Raw genomic sequence first — 23,153 nt, 5'->3', positions numbered from 1 at the left:
CAAAATAACGACCACCTTTTTTTCTCTCCTTCTTCTAGAAACAGACTTGGTAGACACCGCATGTACAACACAACACAATGTTACAGATTTCATTCGGAGAAAGGTTTGATTTAGAGGTTTTCTCGTGGCATATTTTTGCCTTTCTAAACCGGTCGGCAGCTGCACTTCAGATGGGGAATGTTTTACCAAGGACACACACAAGTTCCCCTCGCCAACACTAATGGCAATTTGTTGTTCTTTAATGACACCTCGCCCAGCACTCTACAGGTCAAAGGGCAGCGGGGGGTCACAGGGGTCAGGCCAAGGATGAAAGGAAAATTTTTCAAAGAGACTAAATATGTTAATGGCTTGCGTGGCATGAATGGAACCTTTTGGCGTACTGATGTCTTACTTTGCCCATGTTTAAAAATACCAGCCCTACTTTTTTCCCCCCATTTTCAGAGGACTCACGGGGTGGGGGGCACACGGGTCACTCGCGACAAAATCTACCTTATGTTTACGCCACAATTTTAAAGGCACAGAAAACTTACAACTGTCCACTTATTTCTATGCGGGGAATTTCATTGCAAGGATAGACCTCTGGCAACTGAAAATGGTCAATTCCAACAGTGAAGATTTAATTTCTATCCAAACAACAATGCTATGCTTGACAACTTCAAGCTGCCACATGAAGATCTATTTAGCGTTTCATAGGGACGATTTGAAAACAGTCAAGCTATTGGTTGTTAACTATACCATAACTTGCTAATATATGTATATTTCTTTGAATTATAACAACAATAGTTACTGATTTCATAGCGAAAGGAAAAATTTTGCAAGCACCAGAAAAACTCTACACACGATTTTTGACACTTCAGAAACTCATACACGTTTTTATCTCAACCCATTAGACAAATTTGACCAGTTTTTAAAAACCTTTCGACTTCTGAAATTGTAGTTACCTTGAAAAAATGTGACACAAAGAAAATAGGAAGTTATTACTGGCTCAATATGTCCGACAAGTAGTCCTATTCTAACTCATGAACCTCAAATGCCCCGCTTCCGATTGATAATGACACAAACTCACACTCAACTTCTCCCAAACAACAGGGCAGGGGAAGCCAGGTGACCCCATCCCACCACTCCCTACTCCCCCAGGCTATTCTAGCTTGTAGGAACACAAGTTTGGCTCAGCCACCCTTGGCTGCCTTACTGCGTTTAACTACTCTTTTCAGTTATCACTTCTTCTTTACTTCTTCAGTTATTTCCTCGCAGTCTTTGACAGCTTGTTTATTGCGGGAAGCTCAAATGAAAGCTCCTCCAAATTTGGTGTACATTAGTGCTGGGTTTGTTAGTCCTGTTGTAGCACTGCGTAGAACTGTTACAGGGTGGGGTACCAGGGCTCGAAATACTGGGTGCATGTGCACCTGTGTACACCCAAAATTGGAGCTGTGCACCTAATTCTTGACTGTGGGTGCACTGGTGCACCTAGATATTTTTGTTGGCTATAGGGTAAAGGTACTATTGTACACTAGTATACAGAATATTCTTGAAATGTAAGTATCAGAAAAAGCAATATAACCTTTTGTAACAGTTGTACTTTATTTGATGTATCACTTGTTTGCAATTTTGAAGTTTGCTATATAGAAACAGATTGAAGTTCTTAAGAGTGTTAAACTTTGTAATTATGTTTTGCTGACATTCAACATAATTTTGTGGTGCACCCAAAAAATTCTTGCTGTGCACCAAACTTATTTGCACCAGTGCACCTATTGCCAAAAATGAATTTCGAGCCCTGGGTACTGAGGAACTGTTTTGAGTTACACCACCCTGCTGGATGGTAGTAGGGGCAGACTGATTTGTGGCGAAGGTTATTGAGTAGAGCACAGAGTTGTCTGGTAGTCTCTCTGGTTGGTTAGGCTCTCAGTGTGACACTTTCGCTCGTCTGGAGACATAAAAGGTCAACAAAGAGTCGCTGTTGGTGGCATTAAACAAACGTTTTGGATTTGATATTTTGGTAAAACCATGCTTCGCAATATCCGGCGAATAAATGTCATCAAAGAGTTGTTGGTGTCATTAAACACGTTTTGAAATTGATATTTGGCATAACCATTCAAAGCAAAATATAATTCATGGATATGTTTAGAAATTATTACAATTACAAATAAAGAGGTTTTTGTGCAGTAACTTTCAAAATATTTCTAAATTATCTAATTAAATTCAAATAAATTCATATTTTTGTATTTGATCTTTTCGAAAAATTTTGAACTATTGTCAGTCAGATATTCTTTTATTAGAAATTTTTCAAAATGATTACAAATATTATTATAAAACCCTCGTGGTGACTCGGAATGGACTCTACAATTAAAAAAGCTTCTAGAAAAACCAAAGGTTGGATTCCAAACAATATGTTTGAGTAGCCCTGCCTGGCTCCACAAAGTCTGACGCCCGAACCTGGGTGCATGTGCACCCAAAATTGGAGCTGTGTAGATAATCTTTGACCATGGAAGCACCAGTGTACCTAGATATCTTTGTTGGCTACAAGGTAAAGGTACTATTGCACACTCGTAAGTATACAGAATGTTCTTAAAATCTAAGTATCAGAAAAACAATTTAACCTTTGTTGTACTTTGACTTTGATGTGTATTTATTGTTGAAGTTTTGAAGTTAACTATAGAATTACAGATTGAACTTTTTTACAGAGGCACCTCTACTTTAGTGAGGCCACACCAATTTAATTTCTTGGTTAACAGAAATGTTTAAAAAACACTAGATTGGAAAATCAACATGAAAACAGAATCCCTGAGGAAAGTTTGTACTTTGGTGCACACAGTTTCAGGGAGTGAACAGGGTCAGGTGCAAGTTTTCACCCCAGCTTTCTGTTTTAATGATGTCCTTGTGCTAAAATCAACAAAAAAAATCTGTTAACCAAGAAATTAAATTGGTGTGGCCTTATCTTATGTTGTGAACTAAATTTCTAGGTAAGACGCACCAGCTCTTTTCAAAAATGAATTTTGAGCCCTCCCAAGTCCCTCTGGCAGTACAAGAAGGTCAGATGAAGAATACAGGAAGAGAAACATGGTCCTCATTACTCAAAGGAAGGTTCCTTCAGGTATACATGTACTTGTGAGAGGAAGCCAAAGTACACGTCTGGTTAACTCCACATATTGAACTGATTCATGGTTTGTGAGTGACACAGAGAGTGACCAGCAAGTTCTTTGATCCCTAATCTCGACCTTGACACTCCATAAGAAAGTTACGGCAAACCCACTCCTTTCGGGGAATGAATCAGAGCTAGTCTCCCACCCATAATTTACCTGTCATCAGTAAATGATGTCATCTTTGGTTACAAAGGATAACTTATACTAGTCACATAAGATGAGTGGATTTGAAGATTTCTTTACTATGACTGCATGAGCTGTAATTTCCTTTTAGCCACTGTCGGTGTGCATGTGATCTCAGAAAAGGACAAGAAATAGCCATGCCTTTAAGTATCAGACTTTTCAACCTAGGATTGATGTGTTCAAAAATTCGTATTTTCCTAGAACGATCGTAGGGTGGAACTTTACAACCAAGTACCGTGGAAGCATCCTCATTAGACAGCTTTAAACAATGCATGCAGTTAGATATGCGAAGGTTAGACGTGACAGGTCGTTCAGCGTAATATAACCAGCTGCTGCGCCGCGTGCCTGCAAAGCTGGTATGTCACGCCGAATGGGGGTTATACCGGCTATATAGATACAGATATAAAGTGAATCTGCTGTTGTGTATTGATCTTCAAGTATATTTTGAAAATATATTCCTCACGTTTCATGTTACTTTTGGACCTGATTGTCGAAGTCCAAGACTCTATTTATGAATTGCTAGCTATTCTCTTCTGTCAGTTTTGGATAGATTAATAGCAATATCACACAAGTTTCATATGCAAACAACTATTGACTTTCCAGGCATAAGGCCACACCAATTTAATTTCTTGGTTAATTGATTTTTTTTCTTCAAATTCTAGCACGAGGACATCATTAAAACAGAAAGCTGGGGTGAAAACTTGCACCTGACCCTGTTCTCCCCCTGAAACTGTGTGCATCAAAGTACAAACTTTCCTCTGAGATTCTGTTTTCCTGTTGATATTCCAATCTAGCATTTTTTCAAAAATTCTGTTAAGTAAACCAAGAAATCACATTGGTGCGGCCTTATGATAAGATTTCTTTGCACAATGGCAACACTGCACATATACATGTATCACGGCAACAGTACATGCACTGACTGTGTTCCTCTCAGTCTATGGAAAACACTGCCATATGTGGGGGTCATTTCCAATGTGTATTCTTCCCTTTAGGTCCCATACACATGCAAATCATGTGTCTAGTCCATAAGGAGTTAATATACAAAAACCTACACAAAACAGTGTCTCTAGCAGACAATGTTTAAACAATGGATCAAAGGTGTATTTTTCACACCCTTTCATAGAAGACACAATGCCAACAGTTGTAAAAATTTCCTGCAAAAATAATTACACGTTTGGCGACACAAAACCTTTTTTTACCTTCTATTTCCTGCCCTCACGGTTAACCCTTCTAAAATACCTTTCACATTTTCTGAACATATTTTGAAGGCCATGCTTATGACGGCATGCATGTCCCTTGGGAGCTGTCACAAGGCCAACTGGTAAACATAAACATTGGTAATGAGTGACAACCAACAGTTGGACTACAAGTACGCCTGGCCACAATAGACTATAGGAAATACTGTATAACTTTATGAGGGTCTGCATGCCCTTCTACGTAGAGCGTAATCGGCCGTTTTAATTTACGTAGAGTGTTGCCGACCACTCCATAATTTAGCGTAGAGCGTAGGGGGGGCTTTCTGAATTTAGCGTAGAGGGGCTTTCTGAATTTAGTGTATTACGTAGCCGGCCCTCCGAATTTACCGTAGAGCGTTGTCGGGACCCCCCATGCAGGCCCTCCTTTATGTCAGAAAAAGACATGGTAAGGTCCCTTCAACTGTGCTGTTACAATTTAAAAAACAACTTTCTCTCCTCTATTGCATTATGTTTTAAAACTATGGCTTAGAGTTCGACTTTCAGTACAGCTATGAATGACCTTTTAAATCTTGGAGTTGGAGCAAGGAATGGGTTTGCAAATTTGGGATTCTGACAGACAGACAATGATCTGCCTGCTTGTGTTTTTACATCATACAACACCTTGTTTGGTTGGTTGGTTGGTTTTCATCTAAAACGTTTTTAAAAGATGAACATTGAATCTGAATTATGATCTTCTCTTCCTTTTACTGTAGTCCCTTGTCTGATGATAAGTTACCAACCAGAAATGTTAACATCCCGGCAGGAAGATAGGGGTCTGGTTGTTAGGAAGGGGGAGGGGGGTGGTCCATCTGTTGTGAATGGAAGTCTTGGTAGGACCCAAATGAATGGAGGAGACCACATATGTCCCATCTCTTCCTGCCCACTGACTCAAGGTCAATGTGTGTGCACTCAAGGTCGCCACATCCTGCCAAGGGGTTTGCAGGAATTAGGGTCAGATTCGACAATTCTAACATAGGGGAAAGAACACTGCGGTTTTGAGGTTTTGATGGTCTAAAACTTTGTGCTTCTTCCTAAGTTAGTTCATGGGTTTTGGTTCAGGATACGTAATAAGTATTTAAACTTGTTGTGAGCATCAAGTAATGACACCAATAGAGTGAGTGTCATCATTACCATCATCATCATCATCATCATCAGTTGATGGGCAGGCGACCACAAATCCTATCCTTGATCGACCATCCACGGCTAGTGAGGAAATTGCTTAGACCAAAGATGAAGTCAATGCTTTGAATTCAGTTGTTCAAGCAAACTACATACATAAATGCTTTTAAGTTTAATTAACTGCAGAAATTCGCAAAAAAAAAAAACTGTCTTCCAATTTTCCTTATTTCATTGTTCATGAGGACCTGACAAGGGGACATGTGGCCACAACTGTATAGTTATTCTGATGGATATCTGTCGACACCTGGCGCTATTTTCCCCCCAACACCCCTCTATTTGTGGTGCATTCCAGGCAACACACCAACCAATGAAGGGTGACTTGGACTGTCCCTTCAATGTCACACAACCAATCAGACATGTCAACCTGCCACAAGGTTTTTGAAGTGTCACGAAAACTTACTTGGACCCTTCGTTTTCTCCACGTAAAAAGGCTATGCAGCAGGCTGCTATAAAACTGAGGCCTTGCTATTTGTTTATTTTTGCAAGAAACCGCTGGTTAGAGAGATACCATCAAAATGACAAATGTGTAACAAGTATCTTTCAGACAAGCAATTAGTAAAGAGAAAGTCACAGAAAGCGTCTTACTTCAGAGGTCATTTTGGAATAGTCAATAAGTTTGGACCAGTATCTGGGTCTATATTTTGATTCATGGAATTGGAAATATTATCCTCAAAATTACAAAAATGTTTCACAACTAGGCAGCTGGAAAGAATTCCAAAGCATTTGCTAGACAAGACGTCGCTTTTGTCAAAATAATTTACAGATTTTCCTCCTTGAGAATAATGAAAAAATCACCACACGATTTGACCTTGAGTTTTATCAATCACCAGCCTTAACCAATCAGATTGAGGTTACTGACTTGAAGTAAAGAAGGGTCTGATTTAAAGCAGACCCCTCAACTGTCATTATTTATTATTGTTAGAAGTCAACATCAGATGCTCCTGATCAAGCATTTTGAACTGGGAAAAACAGTCTTGGCCAGAGAGGCATCCGTACACTATAAATCCACCATTACAGCTTGCTACATAACCTTTTAAATACCTGGTCCTCTCTTCGCTTCCTCTAATTCTTCCATACAAGTAACCAAGTGCTCCACAATTGATCATTAAAACAGTTGACCTATTTCTAACCTTTTAAGTCCTGGGACTTTTCAAATGTGGCAGCCTAAATGTGAAAAGAGTTTGGGGTCGGCCACTTCTTTACCAACTGTCAACATGGACTAGGCACTTTAGTTCAAAGTTGTAACTTAACCGCTGCTTTTAGAAAAAGCTGAACGGAGCAAAATCAAACCTCCAAAGTAACGTCAAACTCTGTGTTTATGTTACTATCTGTATAATAGGGCAATGGCAGAGTATTCACAGTCAGTTTGTAGGGGTTTCTCTGATGCTTCTACTGTTTCAAACATGTTATGGATACGAGGTCCATTAGCACGAAAGAGTTCCGTTACGTGAAACCAAACCACCTCCCTTTACCCAGTACCTGAAACAGGTACCATACTGCATTTCTGACGTGTTCAGAAACAAACTCTTAGTTAATGACAACACATCGTCATCACACGAAGCTATAGCCTATACATACATATATCTACATGCATACCTTCTTTCTCAACATCTCAATACAAACAAAAAATGACAATTCTTCTTACATTAACAAGACATTTACCAAGATCATCATAGGAATGGGTATTGTATATATGAAAATAGAGAAAAATTTAAAGTGCGTGAGTGACAATCTCTTCTTAATTTCTTTTTCACATTCTGCAATAATTTCTAATAGAAATGACGGTTGGACATTTTTTGCCGCAAATTTATGAGCAACTGCACTGAAAGGACATGCAACATTCTACCCAAATTTTGGATATGCAATACGAAAAACTTGACCCCTAAAATCTACACTTGTAGTTGGAAAGGGTCTTCACAAACCCCGTCAAACAAAACGTACATCTCTCATCACAGCAGATGAGGCTCCTTTTTTAGTTTTTAGCAGTTGGAAAAGGTCTTCACAACCCCGTAAAACAAAACGTAGAGTTCTCACCACAGCAGACGAGGCTCATTTTTTAGCAGTTGGAAAAGGTCTTCAAAACCCCGTAAAACAAAACGTATAGCTCTCACCACCCCAGACGAGGCTCATTTTTTATCTGCCATTGAAACTGATGCTGGTTTGTACCTGACCTTCCCCCTCCCCGCAACAGCTTGAACCCTTTTCCTCCAGCCAGAGGTGACAACCACGGTGACTCTACAATGAGCTAGTGTTACAGAGGTCCTCATCTCACAAGCCTACCTCACAAACCTGGTTTTCATTCAGGGTGGGGAGTGTCCTTCAAGTTTTTTTTAGGCTATCTGTATCTATTATTATACAAACAACCCCCAAGGTTTGATAATGCCGTAAAACTTTCAAATATGAGTGTGCAAACATAAGTGTGATCATTTGTACCATATTTGCTGCCCTCGGAAATTGGTAGTCTCTACCAGACTAACTACGCCGGTTATATGGAGAATATTTGCCAGGGTTTCACTTGCAGGATTGCATATTGGACCATCTCTCCGTAGCCGACTCCCTTCATACAATTCACTCCATTTTGCCAATTTCTACTATTTTTCCCAGCGATCCGCGGGGCCTGGTAGAGGCTGGGAAAATGGTGTTATTTTCAACGTTTGGGCTTTCTATTCCGCGTTATTTTCTATGACATAATTTTTTTGCTTGTTTGTTATGAAGCTTTTTCTAGGATTCAAGTGTTCCCAATCACATGATTTAGTAAAGCGAATGGCATACACCATATGCCTACAGTACTTGCCATGCACATCAATACATTACAGGGTGATCGAGACCAACCGTACATACACGAATCAGAGTCTCCCTTACATGTTGCCATGCTACACCACCAAAGTACATCGTAAGCTGCCAGAATATGTAGGATGTCGGCTTTTATCTGGATACAGAAGCTTCCTTCATACGGTAGGTCGGAAGGAAAGGGAGGGAAAATTAGGAGCCGAGATACCCGTGCCATCAGGATATGACTACATTATTCCTGGCATATGGTTTATCTAATCAATAATCTAGATATATTATTCCATTATGTGGTTCCAGCAACAAGTACTTGTGCGGTTTCAAAAGGATTGGGCTGAAAAGATAATCGCTCCCCGAAACATCTATATTTCATACTTATATTATTCACTCACAAGCATACGGTCATCTGTTTGTGGTATGACTAATACTAGATATCAAATCTCGCTACATATTTCATGATGACTTGTGGTAAGGTAAGGATTTATCAACAGATTTGCAAGAAAATCCCAGTGGGGTAAACGATTTGGTACAGCTGACAAAACTGAATCTGCCAATAGAAAAATAAAAGGTCTGCATGTTTGTGCTTTTGCCATTTTGTGCTACCCAAAAGGGAACTTGTGACGCGTATGTAGGTACGCTGAAAGTCAAACACGTAACAATACATATTTCCCGCCTTGGAAGGCTACAGAACTTAAAAGGAAAGGCATGACTTGATACCTTCACAATAACACAGGAAATCGCTCATTTGTTTTGGTAATTGACAATAATCATGAAAATCACAGGAGTGATCTTTCGGCCGAAAACATGCGGGATAAAACCTCGCCCACATTCGGTTCGAAACATGTTCTGCTTATCTTTGAAAATTACAGAAATCTTGCAGTATGATTCTTGCCTCTGTGTTTTTATTGCTTCACCAATGACTGCCAGATTTTTTTTTGCTTTTTGTGCAATGCAGATATTTGAATAATCAAGCCAGTTTGGCTCTCTGAAGAGGGAAAAATCATTGTCTCAGACCTCAAGACTGTCCTGAGAGGACACAAGGGATGTAAAATCGTGTTTTTGTTGAGTAAAACGAGAAATGTTGTTGCCTTCTGCCTCTAACAAACAACACACAAAAGTGAGCTCCACACTGCAGCCTGACTGTTGTTATTGTTGTTGGTCACGTGACCAACCCACATTCCTGCTTCTCCTGCCTTCTTCCTACAACTTTACGTTTTCTTACACAGCTTCTTACGACCCTTAAAGACACTGCTAAGAAACTAGCTGGTTCCTTGGTGGCTAGGGTGCGCAGGAGGGGAGGAATCGGCGGGTTCGTGTGTGGATGTCGGTGCTAGGATGGCCCCCGTGCCTCTTACTTCCAAGATGGCGGCCGATCGTTTACACATGATGACATTCAACACTTGCCCACATTTTACACTTTTTACACGGTGATCGCAACCGCTGAGATCACAAAATAACATCCTAACCCATCAAGGAACATGTTTTATACAAGAAAATCGTGAACAAATCCTCTCTAGCGGGATTATTAGAGGAAAATCTGGGCAGTTCGGGAAGGTATCACTTACAGCCAGTCCCCCCATTCAGAGTTAGTCAACCCCGACCCCACTCTGAAAAACAACATCACTTCCAGCCTTACGATCGTAGGATTTGAATTCACAATTCTTCACTAACTTTAGACTATCATATCCTCAACACTAGCTGTCTAGAAAGGTGGTTTGAGAGGGAAAACGGGGTGAGTTTACCCGCGACTCGAAGCGCGGCAAGGGGAGTCTTTTCACGGGCACTCAAGCAGACCTCCAGCGGGCCGCAAACCCCCATCGCCCCGGCACGCTTACCTTGGAAAGCCGCGCACAGGCTGCCGAGCAGCAGCAACCCTGCCCTGGCCATCATCTCTTACACCGACACTGGTGTCCTACAGGGCTCGGGCTGTCTTGGCTAGGCATCGGTCAAGTCCTTAAGGCTGCCCTCCCCGGCTGGAGAACTCCTCACAAGTCACCACTATTCTTGGGCGCATGGATACACGGGGAGCAGTCGCCGCACCACGCACCACTTAGGGGCACAGCTCATACGTCCGCCAAGGGGACTACATTGTGACGGGACATCACCTAGCGGTGACTCAGAAGACTGCAGATTTTGGACCAACCATTTTATAATGCTTCGGCCCCATTTTACAAATCCGGGGCCCGCCGGGCTGTTTGCGAAAATGAAAAATAAAAAATGCATATCAAGAAAATACACAAGGACTACATTGTGACGGGACATCACCTAGCGGCGACTCAGAAGACAGCAGATTTTGCCAACTGGCATTTTATTTATGCTCCGGTCCCATTTCAAATCCGGTGCCCGGCCGGGCTGTTTGCGAAAATTGAAAATTGAAAATGCATATCAAGAAAATACACAATATATGGTTAGAAGTATTCATTTTCTTCTTTTTTTTACGTTTTGTGTCTTTTGTTGTATTTTATATCATAACAGGAGAAACGCGTTGAAGCCTACATTACTTCTTTTCTAGAGATTGTCAAATTGCATTTTGTTCCGACAAATATGATCTTGAGTTATTGAAAAACTTTTCATATTGCAATAAATTTCTGGCTTGACAACTACAACACTTCTGACTTTTCCTGCGTTTCGTCTACTATGTAACCTTCGTTTTCTACCCTATCATAAGCGAAAGGGGAATTCGCACATCCGTGTTTTTATTTCAAAAAAATATTGTTGTGCTTTTCTTTTATTTTTTTCTCTTTTGGTACTAATTCTCCCAAAGCATGGAGGTTAAATCGGATGAATGAATGGTTTCTTAAGAAGTGTAACATGGCAGCTAAAAGCTGAATAGCCTACACTGTACAATATCAAATTTATATCTTAAAAACACAAGGAAAATACTACCGACGTCTTGACATACATCATAAAAACATTCAAATTCCGTGACTAATTGATATACCATTGTACACGTTCTGGCTATGCAAGGCTATCAACAACTGCGATGACTTGACAACCTAAAGAGGTGTACATGTAAAAGCGCACGTACTGGCAAGCAGTTGTTTTCCCCCTTCATCATTTCTGTCATTAGTGTCATTAGATGTCTAACACAGATGTTATGCAGGTCACCTCAGCTTTTACTACCCACGCAACTCACACCTACCATCGGGAAGATGAGTAAGTAAGTAGGTGATTAAAGTAGACTTAGTAAGACAGGTAAGTGGCTGTGATGTACTCTCCAAGCAGAAGTTGTTGGGGAAAATTGTGGCCTTCTTTATATCATATGGTCCGTTTTTTGTATGTAGTCTCCAAGCAGATCTGTCGGTGGCAAGGCAGTGTCAAAAGGGACAACCAGTAGTAGCCAACCAGTACCAAAAGCCACCGGTACTGGTTGGCCCTTCGGATATTGCCTTGCATGCCACCGATATATCTGCTTGGAGATTACGTTTTTTTGCCAGGGAGCGCTGACAAAAAACGGGCTACATGATAAGAAGGTTACATTTTCCCCCCACAACCTCTGCTTGGAGAGTAGTTGCGGTGTACGCTGCGCCTTATACGGGCATGGGGGCCGGACATTACCTGACAAGCAATTAAACGTTTGGATCTGACGTATTCAAGATGACGCACTAAGATGGCGCCGGAGCTAATTACCATAATTATGACAAGACAATACGAGCGCTGTCTCCCGAAGCAATTAGTACAAATGCAATAGTAGGGCAGTCGGTCTAGTGTGTTTCGGTTGAAGGCCGTTGTACAGAAAGTGTCATAGGAGGGCATTGACCGAATTTGCTGGGTCCATGATGCATATAATGACTTTAACGTGTCACTTGAGGTGAGATTGTCAGATCTAGTTTGAAGGCGTGGACTCAAATCGGAGTCAGAAGCCCGGTCGTCCGTATAACATAGCCCTGCACTCTCTTAGTTGGGTTATAGTACGTGACGTCGTGTTGTGTAGAGAGCCGTAATCAAGTGGAAACGAAAATCACCTGATTTAGTTTGTTTACCTGAAGAAGGGACAGGCACAATTAGTTACCTGCCTCGTTTCACGGTAAGGCTTGCAGGCCCTCACGTCCATGGACAGTATCTCACTTGACTGCGCCTAGTTGTTGCACCAATTGCAACTTCGTAGCCTCGTATCAGAACCTTAGCCTCTACCAGGCTCCGCTGATCGATGGGAAAATTGTAGAAATCGGCCAAATAGAGTGAATAGTATGCCAAGGGTAGTCCGCTATAGCGGCGACCAACGTTTTCCCAGCGATCAGCGGAGCCTGGTAGAGGCTTTCCAAACCTATCAAGGCTCCCGAGTCTCTTCTGTCTTCTCCGCAAAAAGTATACTTTGCGAATTTTCGCCAATTTTGTTTTTCCTCGCGGTCACAGTGACGTGCGACCCACGGGTAAAATACGTGACCTCTATATTTGCAAAATGGCCGCACCTGAAATGTCACCGTGATTCTCAGTTTCGTCTCCAAATCAAATACAAGGCAGCTTTATTGGAAATCGCAGTGTTGCCACTGACTTAAAAACAAATATACAATGATTAAAAATTCAACATTAAGATATTTGCAGTGATTGCCTCCATTTGCGCCAACTTGGCAATTGTTATCTTTCTTAATGATTTTAAAAAAATCACAATTTCAGGCGAGAAAGCGCGTACCACTTGAAATAGACATAGAAGCGTGGAAGGTCGCAAAACGGCAAGCAAAATAACCCGCTGCGCTGCGTGAAGATTATAACCAAGTGTCATAAACTAGATCATTCGCTATTTTGAAGTGTGTCTATCTTACGTTTTATTCAAACCAAAGAAAAGTCTGCACTTCTACTTAATAATGTTTTAGCTATAAAATGCAAAGGCGCCGATTGAGGTGTGATATGTTAATGTCTGGTACAATATGACGGAAATTGCCAGGGATACGGCGATTTTACGGCGCCAAGAAAATCCCAAAATTACATATCATTTAACGTGGACCACCCGGCTCCAGCCGGGTACTAGCACGTAAGAACATTTTCGAGCCTATGTTTAACTATAGCTTTAAGAGTTGTTCTCAGATTAGCTGTTGGCAACAAGTTATTATATATAAATGCAGAGAGCGCCAAAAGAGCCTTGGTTATTTGGCAGACTGAAACATAGTGCTGTATTACTAGCCTCATTTGCTGTACCGGTCCTCACGGGCGGCGCCAGCGTCAATTATTTTGACTCGCGATTTTCAATCTATCGGGGCCAGGTTCTTTTGCCGGGAAAAATTTAAGTTACCTCACGAATGTGAGATGACACTAAGACAGAATAGCAAGGTTCTTTTATTCACAACCAAGTATTTTACAAGAGCCGACGTTTCGATGACAGTCTGTAATCTTCCTCAGGGCAATACTGACTAGTTCACAGTGCACTGAAGCTAGGTGTTACTGCTAACAATGCAGTCCCAAACGTAACGTATTGTTACATCCATAGATACTGTTAAGCAACAGGCCATTGTAACCTGATGAAATTATTCACGGACACTAAGACAGTTTTGATAAGTCACGTCTTATGTAATGACGGCAGTTACTGCAGATTACATATACTTCAGGTTTGCTATGTTAGTTTAGTGATTACGGGATCATTTTATGAATATGAATTGGTATTGATTTTTTTTTCTTTTTATTTGAGTTGAATGTGTGATAGTTGTGTGCCGATTTGTTAAAAATAGAGAGAACGCTAGCGACCCCAAAAAACACCCTTCCCAATAAAATGGTATGACTACCCTGCAACGTCACAAAATGAAGATGGCGGCCACCACACATGCCAACGTAACGGATCCAACAAAGGTTTTGCCACGCAAACCTGTAACTTAAAGCGGTTGGGACTGGTTAAACTTTAGACCATAGCAAATGCTGTAAAGCTTTGCGATTATATACTATCCACTGTATATCGACACTAGTTGATACATAGATACATATATAGATGTATAGATACACTGTATATAGATATATTGGTGTATAGATTATAGATATATATATAGATAGAATTCAATTATAAATCTAAATAGATATATAGATAAATCGATAGATAGATACTTATATATTTGATAGATAGATAGATAGATAGATAGATCTAGACATTAAAAACTAAATTCGTTACATTCTCAATTATAACATCAACTAATCACAACGAAAAATCATATAGGCTCATCATGTCCTTAACATCGCGTTCTATAATAGAATAGAATTTAAGTCAAATAGTTAAATAAGTCAACGAAAAAGTAGCGTTAAGCGGTACTGATACTGATCTACTAGCCCCTTAACTTGCATCACACATCGCTCTTAAAGGCATCCAGAGCATTTTATGAGGCTTTAAACTTGAATATAAAAACTCCAATTTCCAGTCATTCCTACACATAGTAAGTTTCAATAACACCATACCATTACATATCGACATTAAAGGAGCAAAGATACGATGTCTTTGTTTGGTGAGAACTGATAGAAACTACAAGCCCTATAGACTGATCCTGACTGTCCATCATAATTAGCGGTTCGACCAATGAGAGAGTGACTGCATGTCCATCAAATATTTGCACGTTGATGTTTAAATTTTGCATTTCTACGTTTTGACGGATGTGGGCGGGGCTATGGTATCTGTCTATTTACACTAGGCGCGTGAAACTAAAAGATCACCATGTTGCTTATTTTTGTGCCGCTTTTGAGCACTTTTGATAAGAAATCCGCACGCAAATGTTGTAAACAGTGGCATCAAATGTAAATTTCATAAATATTACAGCAACTAGAATATTTCCAGTTTTCAAGCCTCATAAAATGCTCTGGGTGCCTTTAACCATGTTCGAATATTTTTTCACACCTGTGACAAGTTACAGGACTATTCATCATTTGTTTACTTGGGAAAACATCATCTATGATAAAACAAACAGAACATTCTTCACGTTATCATCTTCTCCCTGCTGGTTATGGACATCACATGGTTCACTACACGTTTATCATTTTATACAGATCAGCGAGAAACGGCACAAAGTTGGAAAGGTGCAGGCGCCATGCTCAGTGACTTGAAGATCCCTTCGGTGGAAGGTGTAGGGGCGCCCTCTGGCAGCTTCAGTGCGAAGTGCTGCAGGATGGTGGAGAACAGGAGGAAGAGTTCCATCTTCGCCAGCTGCTCACCTAAGCAGTTCCTACGACCTTGAAATTAAAAACAGGAGGGGTTGTGAAAAGAGTTTGCTGATTTTATTGGTAAAATGTAGATCTTTAGTAATCAATTCGACTTGTCGAAAAAAGATTGTCCGCCTGGAATATGTAACACAATGTTGTAAATCATATCAGCAAAGTTGATGCTCTGTAAAGCTGTTTGTTGTGGGTGGCATGTTTGTATTTAACAACACACACTGTTTGTGGAAATTCAAGAGACTGATCAGAAATTGAAACTAGAGTTAAGTATTTGTGCTACATATACTTCAGGTTTGCTAGGTTAGATAAGCGATTACGGGGTATTTTTATAAACATGAATTGGTATTGAATTTTTCTTTTTATTTGAGTTGAATGTGTGATAGTTGTGTGGGCCGAGAGAACGCTAGCGACCCCCAAAAAACACCCAACCCAATAAAATTGTATGGCGACCCTGTGACGTCACAATTCAAGATGGCGGCCACCACACATGCCAACGAGTCCAACAAAGGTTTCGCTACACAACCTGTAATCATGGTCAACGACCTCCAAAACATATACGCGGCGTAGATAAACAGATAAGAGAATCGCATCTAGAAGGTACCTGCAGAGAATGGTAGGAATGACGGCAGGTTGTTCACAACCTTGCCGTCCGCATCTAGGAACCGGCTGGGGTCAAATACTTCCGGGTCGGGCCAGGCGACAGGGTCCATGTGGACGGACCTCAGGTTCGGAAACAGCTGGTTTGGAAAGAGAGAGAAGAAAAAAAACCCTGGTCCGTTTTAATAAACAATTGCGATGTCTGGATTGGCAATTGAAGAACATGTTTAAATAGCCTGGTAATGAAACATATCATTTTTAATATCTAAGAATGAAACTAGAGTTCCACGAACACTTTATCTTCGCCAAATAATCAAGGCTTATTATGGAGAGTGATTAATATTTACATGCTTATCACCCGCTGCAAATTTGATCATGCACCATACCGTTTGAAAGTTATGATGGGGGGGGGGGGGGGGGGGGGGGAGAATGAGTCCAGTCTAGATAGTGTTAAAAATCATTTGGTGGTACAGGACTAGTATATGTGTAGAGTGTGCTGAAAAAAACTGCTGATATATGTAACAAGTTTAATGAACTTTCAGATGCTACAAGTATCGAATTCCTGCCATTGATCACTATGGAATTATGGTTTTTCCTCATCAATTATGCATATTGGCTCCCATATGCATAATAACCATCTATCTAAATCAAATTATAACTTAAGCTATTAACAAACCAAAAATCATGATGATCCATTGACCCCTTATTGAGTTATTACCAAATGAAGGGCGCACAGCTGAAACACAGCTGGGTGACCTAAATCCCAAGCCAGGCAATCCTCCAAGTGTCCCTGAATTGAGGTCGAGTAACAGCTTTCAATGGGATTATACATTACTCTCTTTAATTATGTAAATGAAGTCCCAATTTGCATACTATACATTTCATTATGTTAATCATCACCTAAGGTACCTGCGTACCAAAAGCAATAAAGATACACCAAACCCTGCATGAGTTATCCTCCTCCAAAGTTTCATACATAAAGGCCCACTGCAGCTCAAAACAAGTCGTCAAGAGGCCCAAACTTACACCACTTGTTCCCTGCCTCAAGATCCATCCACTATAAAAAAATCATGAACCCGGCGCCTCCAGAAAATTTCACCCCAAACTTTGAAGCTCCGCTGCAATACTTTAGATACCCGCTAGAAGGCCCATTATCGAACTTGACCTTCCTTTCTGTAAACCTTACCCACCCACTAAGTATCATGCAGAACCATCGACAGCTTCTCGAGTTATGTTGGCGACATACAAATACACATACACACAAAGCCCGCTGCAGTACCGACGGAAAATGCCAGGGGAACCATTTTTGAACTTGACCTCCGTTTCTACAACATCTACACACCTGCAAAAATTCATGAAGATCCATCAACGTTTCCGTCACTTTTTTTTGCCTACATACAAACACACAAAATTCAAAGTCCGCTGCAGTACTGTTGAAAAACGCAAGGTGAACCATTTTCGAACTTGACCTTCCTTTGCACAACCACTACACACCTACCAAAAATCATAAAGATTCATTGAAGTTTTCTTGAGTTATGCTCCTGACATACATACAGACCCACCCAACAGATTTTTCAACCGAAAACATAATCTTCCCCGAGTACTAATACTCGGCGAAGATAAAAAGGTAAAGACGGTTAGATCTGGACTGAGTGGAAGAAATGTACATTAAAGAAAGACGTATTGTAGGCGTGACAATTCCGTTCAATAAGACATCGTTTGCATAGTTTATACTGAGTTGTTTTCAGCTTGGTGCAAAGGACATGCCTTTTAGATCAGTACTAATTTCTGCAATGTAACTGCCTCAAAGAAGTAATTATGTTTACTGAGTTCTGAGCAATATTTCATGTAACAAATATTACAATTGTTCCCTTCGCAATGTCAAAACCACGGAGGGAGTTTGACTCATCAGCCTGGCGAAGAAACAGCACTGGTGCGATGTGTCGGATCCGCTGGGCCTCCATGATTGTGGCGGTGGTGTAGGGAAGCTGATCTCTGTGCGCCAGACTCGGCTTGGTGGCGCCAAGCACACTGTCAAGTTCAGCCTGGACCTGTATAACACCACAGTAAAGACAAACAATGTGGTGTCCCTGTGGTGTAGTGGTCTGCGCCTTCTGCCTCTCACCACATCTGGTTCAAATAACTTGGACCAGAAGTACTGGGGTTCAAGCCCCAGGTAGGACATCTCTGGACAAGAGGCGCATTGAGTCATACCAAAGACTTTATATAAATGGTACTTCTGAAACAGTATGGAAGTTAAACACACTTCACTGCCAGTGGACTAGCCCCCTGCTACAGTGATTGCACCACAGTGTGGCCCAGGGCTATGAAACGGAGATGTGCACCGCCCTATACATCAATAATGGTGTGGGAGGATTTTAACTAAAGACAAACAATAACTAACTAACCAACCAACCAACAAACAAACAAACAAGCAAACAAACAAACACATGAACAGTATCAAACACCACCCACTTGACATTATAATTGCGTTTTTCAGTTGTACATTTATGTCATATTGCCAGTCTGTTTTAGCATTGGAGATCTGCAGCTCTACCAGGATTTACTGAAGATATTCATCTGGTATCTAGGCAGAGTATATTCAAAGTCAAAAGTGCCATAGCTATTCAAACAGCTATTCCTTTTGCCGTTTATAAAGTACTAGTAAAGAGGCGATTGCAAGAATCGCTTTATCTTTTTCATACATCTGACAAAGGCTGAAAAACAAATGAAAAATGAAAACAATATCGTCATAAAGGATGTATCGTCCACTTTTCCTTATCATCTTTTACATAAGAAGATATTACCACATGCAAATTGCAATGATTATGTAATAAAGTCATTTTCTACAACCTTCTGCTGTACATCAGGGTAGAGGACCATGTAGAGCAATGCCCACGTCAGTGTGGCAGCCGTGGTGTCCGTCCCTGCTATGAAAAGGTCCTGGATAATGTACACCACGTTGTCTTCCTTCAGCCAGGTGCCGCCTTCATCCTGTTGGGCCAGTTGGAGCAGGCAGTAGTCTATGAAGTCTCGTGGATCCTCCGGGTCCAGATTCAGGCGGTGTCGACCTATTTCTTCTCGGATGAACTGTTGTAGTTTCTTGGCATGGAAACGCAGTCCCGCGACTGGATCTTGAACTGTGTTACAAGAGAAACAGTTTTAAAATGTAGCAACTGATGGCCTTTTACAGCGAAAGTTGTTACTAAACCCGTCCTTTTTTTCATTTTGTTGAATGCATTAAGTAAGTTGTGTGGTTATTGGCAGCTAGCTACCTATAGTTTGCCATCTGTTTTTTAAAAGAGTCGGCGTCATTGTACAGTCAATCGCATACTCGCCTTTCGGAATGTAAGTAACAAAAGGAGCCTTCCATTTGACCAACTCGGCTCCAAGATTCTTCATCGTCGCCTGCAGATGCTGGAACCTGGTATCCCCGTAGTCAAACCGTTTCCCGAAGACCAGGGCGCAGATGATGTTCCCCACGGCTGTTGTCAGGTCGGCCGAGACGTCAAACGGCCGCTCGCTGTATTTGGAGATCTTTTGGAGAGGAATGGTTTTTGTTTAAAAATTTAGTTTTTGCACAGTTCACAAACACCAAAAATAGACGAAATAATGAAGAAAATATGCTGAAAAGGGGTTGTACATGTCAGTACCTGTCATTCACATTAAGATTTATTCGCAAGAATGATTTCAATTTTTGCGCCAAAATCTTACATAGTGTGCCTTTAACTTGTTTGCATTAAACTCTGACATTGAATATGGGACAGGACTGAGAGGGAAACATGAATTTGTCAGAAAAATTGTTCTGTACTTGTACGTATACGTACTCTGTAAATTGTTAATTACTTACGATAAGGTAAACCTTCATACCTTAAGACATATAGAACTCGCCTCCTCTTGAATTTGATCTTGTATGCTCCCTCGGCCCATCTTCACCCCAAGTCGTCTCAAGACACTGGTTGCAAACCTCCGTCGTTCCTTGAAGACTTCTCCGTAAGGAGCCATTAAGATGTCTAGTCGAACAAAAGCAAGACGTTATTTGCTTATTTACCTTTCAGTTCTTGACCTTTTTGTGAGCATATGTCCAAAATATGAGAATCCTAGAAGCATGAATTGACACCGGGTCTGTCGAATAAGTTATCAAACTGTCACAAAAATGTTCAGTATTATGTAACTATTTGCTCCAGGCATATGACGTCATAGAATTATGTAAATATTTGCTCCATGCTTATGACGTCATAGAATGACGTCATATGCCTTTAGCTGTCCCTTGGTATCCGCCATCTTGGATAGGCGATCGTGAAAAAATTTTTGAAAATACAATTTTTTCTACTTATGACCCCAAAACACTATAAAACAAAAGAGACTAGATACGTTGATTTGATGTTTTTGTTGAAAACATAGTAGGTATGGACGAATTTGAAGGGGCAAAAGCCTGTTTATACCTAAAATTTTGATGCTGTCCGCCATCTTGGATTTTGACCGATGACGTCATCAAATTAGCATAATTCATGAATATTTGATTATTCGAGCTACACAAGATTACATAGGATCTTATAATGTATGAAAACAAATGTGGCGGAGCAAGATAGCCTTGAAACCTCATTGTTTAACCCAAAATTTGTGAATTTCGCAAAATATGCCTGTCAGAAACCCGTTGCCATGGTAACACAAAATAAACTTAACTAAATTCTAAGAAAAGTCACCAAGTTTAGTAGTCCTAGCACATGTCTTACAAGGGGTATAGGGCGTCAAAGTTGGCGAGGAAATTTTAGCCCCCTCCCCCCGGTGTAGATAGCGTTAACATAGGAGCAGTCCACTCGGAGTGAATCACACAACACCTACCCTGATCACCATCGGCAATAGCCGAGGCACTTCCCTCAAGCCGTGTAGAAAACGCATCGGTCTCCATCATTTCCCTGAGAGCCGTGTATCCACTCACGACGTACATTTCAATAACCACAAAATTGACATGGTAAACATCACCGAGCTCTCTGGCCCACTTGTCAAGCTCTAGACGGAAATCTCTCTTGAACAGTGTTGGTAGGTGGTGCAGCAGGGGCCAGCCTCCAGGCGCCGATGGAGGCAGGTTTCCTGGATTCTTAACCTTCTTTAGAAACCTCGCAGCTAACACGAAGGTGACGATAAAAACGAGTAGGACAGACACGTCCATGATGGTGAACGGGAAACGATCAGGGAGCACCAAGACCTGCACCATTGCGGCAGCCAAGTAGTCTTTATCTGACCCCATTTGGTGTCAGAAATAATTAGCCAAATACGCAAAATGACAGTTGCTCAGGTAGCCAAATAGGTTAATAATTTGCCAGAGGAGTTATATTAGCCGGCGATAGAGTTACTATTTGCAACCTTTGGTCGATTGAGCTCATGAGGCAAGCTCAGTCCCTCTACAAAGTATCCCTATATTATTTTGTCAACTGGACGGGATGGTCTTATAGAGACAAGCGGTACAGTAACGCAGAGTAAGCCGTGTGTGAAACAATTACGGAAACTCGATCTTTTACAATAAGGTCAGACAGGCTAGGAAAAATAACCGTAGCCGACAGAAACAATGAGCGGCACACACCTAGTTTGGGCGTGCGCACACCAACTTTGGCGTGCACTCACCAACTTTGGGCGTGTACACACCTACTTTGTGCGTGTACACACCTAGTTTGTGCGTGTACACACCTAGTTTGTGCGTGTACACACCTACGTTGGGCGTGTACACACCCACTTTGGTAGGTACAGAGAGGTCACTGGGGCTATCACACTGAAAATACCACCATACATGTAAGGAATATTAACACAACAGCAGCCTGTTTGATTTGAAATGAGTTTAGTTTATTCTGATATGTGTTTCCTACCACTTCTTTTTTCTGTCCTCCATCGGTCCTAGATTTTCCATTGTCTTCTGCTCTCTCCTCTACTTCTAACTCGCCATTATAAACTAACAAATGTATAACTTACACCGTATCAATACTAGTTGGTATATATAGATATAGATATATACACTACGCACAAAAAGTTTGGATACTTTACTTTGGTTGATCATATTTCCGTTGTTTCTTGATCAATTTCAATGCATTATATGTCGTTGAAAAGCCTGTGTAATTTCCTTTCCTATGATACCCAACTCATTATAATTGCAATCTCATGGAGCGAGCCCCAGGCCTGCTTACGCGACTAGGTTGTAGAAAATAAGTGCCCAAATTACCATGCTAGTGTCAAACATTCAGCGCAGCGCCAAACCCATTTGTGGTGGTGTCGTCCACATCGTCAATGGAACAGTGTGTGGGGGAATGTTATGTTCACAGCTACAGATAAGAGTAGATTTATTTAGACTGTCGGATGGGTAACTGTGAAAGTGTGGGCAACGAGGAGAACCCTACGACTACTGTTGCACAGATATACTGACTGATTGTTTTGTTGGAGTCAGTGTCATGGTGTGGGGCAGTACAACATTAACTGCCAGAGGAAAAACAGTCTAATCATCCTAAGCAACCTTGATGTGTCAAGACATAGAGACACCTTTCTCGATTCAGTCACATTTCCAAGACCTTTACCTCATGCAAGTTGTGCAAGATGATGGTGCACGTCCATACAGAATGAAAGTCATTTCAGACCACCTCCAGGATGCAGGAATACAGAGGATAGAATGGCCCTCCTGTAGCCCAGATCTCAACACAATTGAACACAGTGTCAGACTCTGTGATCACTGATCAGCTTGGGCGAGCTGTGCATGCAAGAATGATCAACAGAACAACACTGGTCGACCTGCGACGACTCCTTGTGGAAGAATAGCCAGGGGCCGCGTAACAAAACTGGTGACAATTATGAGGAGGATATGCCGGGCTGTCGTGACAGTGCATGGCTTGTGTACTCAGTATTAAGCCAATTCATCATAACT

General features: G+C 41.2%; 2 protein-coding genes across 2 annotated transcripts in view; both read right to left on the bottom strand.

Annotated features, from left to right (window-relative positions):
- The window catches only part of LOC136431240 (low-density lipoprotein receptor-related protein 6-like), a 55,615-nt gene extending 45,052 nt beyond the window's left edge, over nt 1-10,563 (bottom strand). Inside the window, exon 1 of the mRNA XM_066422566.1 lies at nt 10,360-10,563. Within this exon, the coding sequence (XP_066278663.1) occupies nt 10,360-10,414 (55 nt within the window). The 5' untranslated portion in view covers nt 10,415-10,563. The remainder of the gene's footprint in view (nt 1-10,359) is intronic.
- A 4,919-nt stretch (nt 10,564-15,482) lies between these two features.
- On the bottom strand, nt 15,483-21,531 carry LOC136429479 (cytochrome P450 2J6-like). Its single transcript, XM_066419311.1, has 7 exons — nt 21,092-21,531; nt 20,117-20,259; nt 19,585-19,783; nt 19,100-19,386; nt 18,109-18,297; nt 16,251-16,386; nt 15,483-15,664 (listed from the first exon to the last, which is right to left on the bottom strand). Exons 1-7 carry the CDS (start codon nt 21,495-21,497, stop codon nt 15,483-15,485), a joined length of 1,542 nt encoding a protein of 513 aa, XP_066275408.1. The 5' UTR covers nt 21,498-21,531.
- Between the last annotated feature and the right edge of the window lie 1,622 nt (nt 21,532-23,153).

The sequence above is a fragment of the Branchiostoma lanceolatum genome, chromosome 3, assembly GCF_035083965.1.
Source record: "Branchiostoma lanceolatum isolate klBraLanc5 chromosome 3, klBraLanc5.hap2, whole genome shotgun sequence".
NCBI lineage: Eukaryota > Metazoa > Chordata > Leptocardii > Amphioxiformes > Branchiostomatidae > Branchiostoma > Branchiostoma lanceolatum.
The sequence above is the reverse complement of the archived record's forward strand: the minus strand, read 5'-3'. Positions and strand labels throughout refer to the sequence as shown.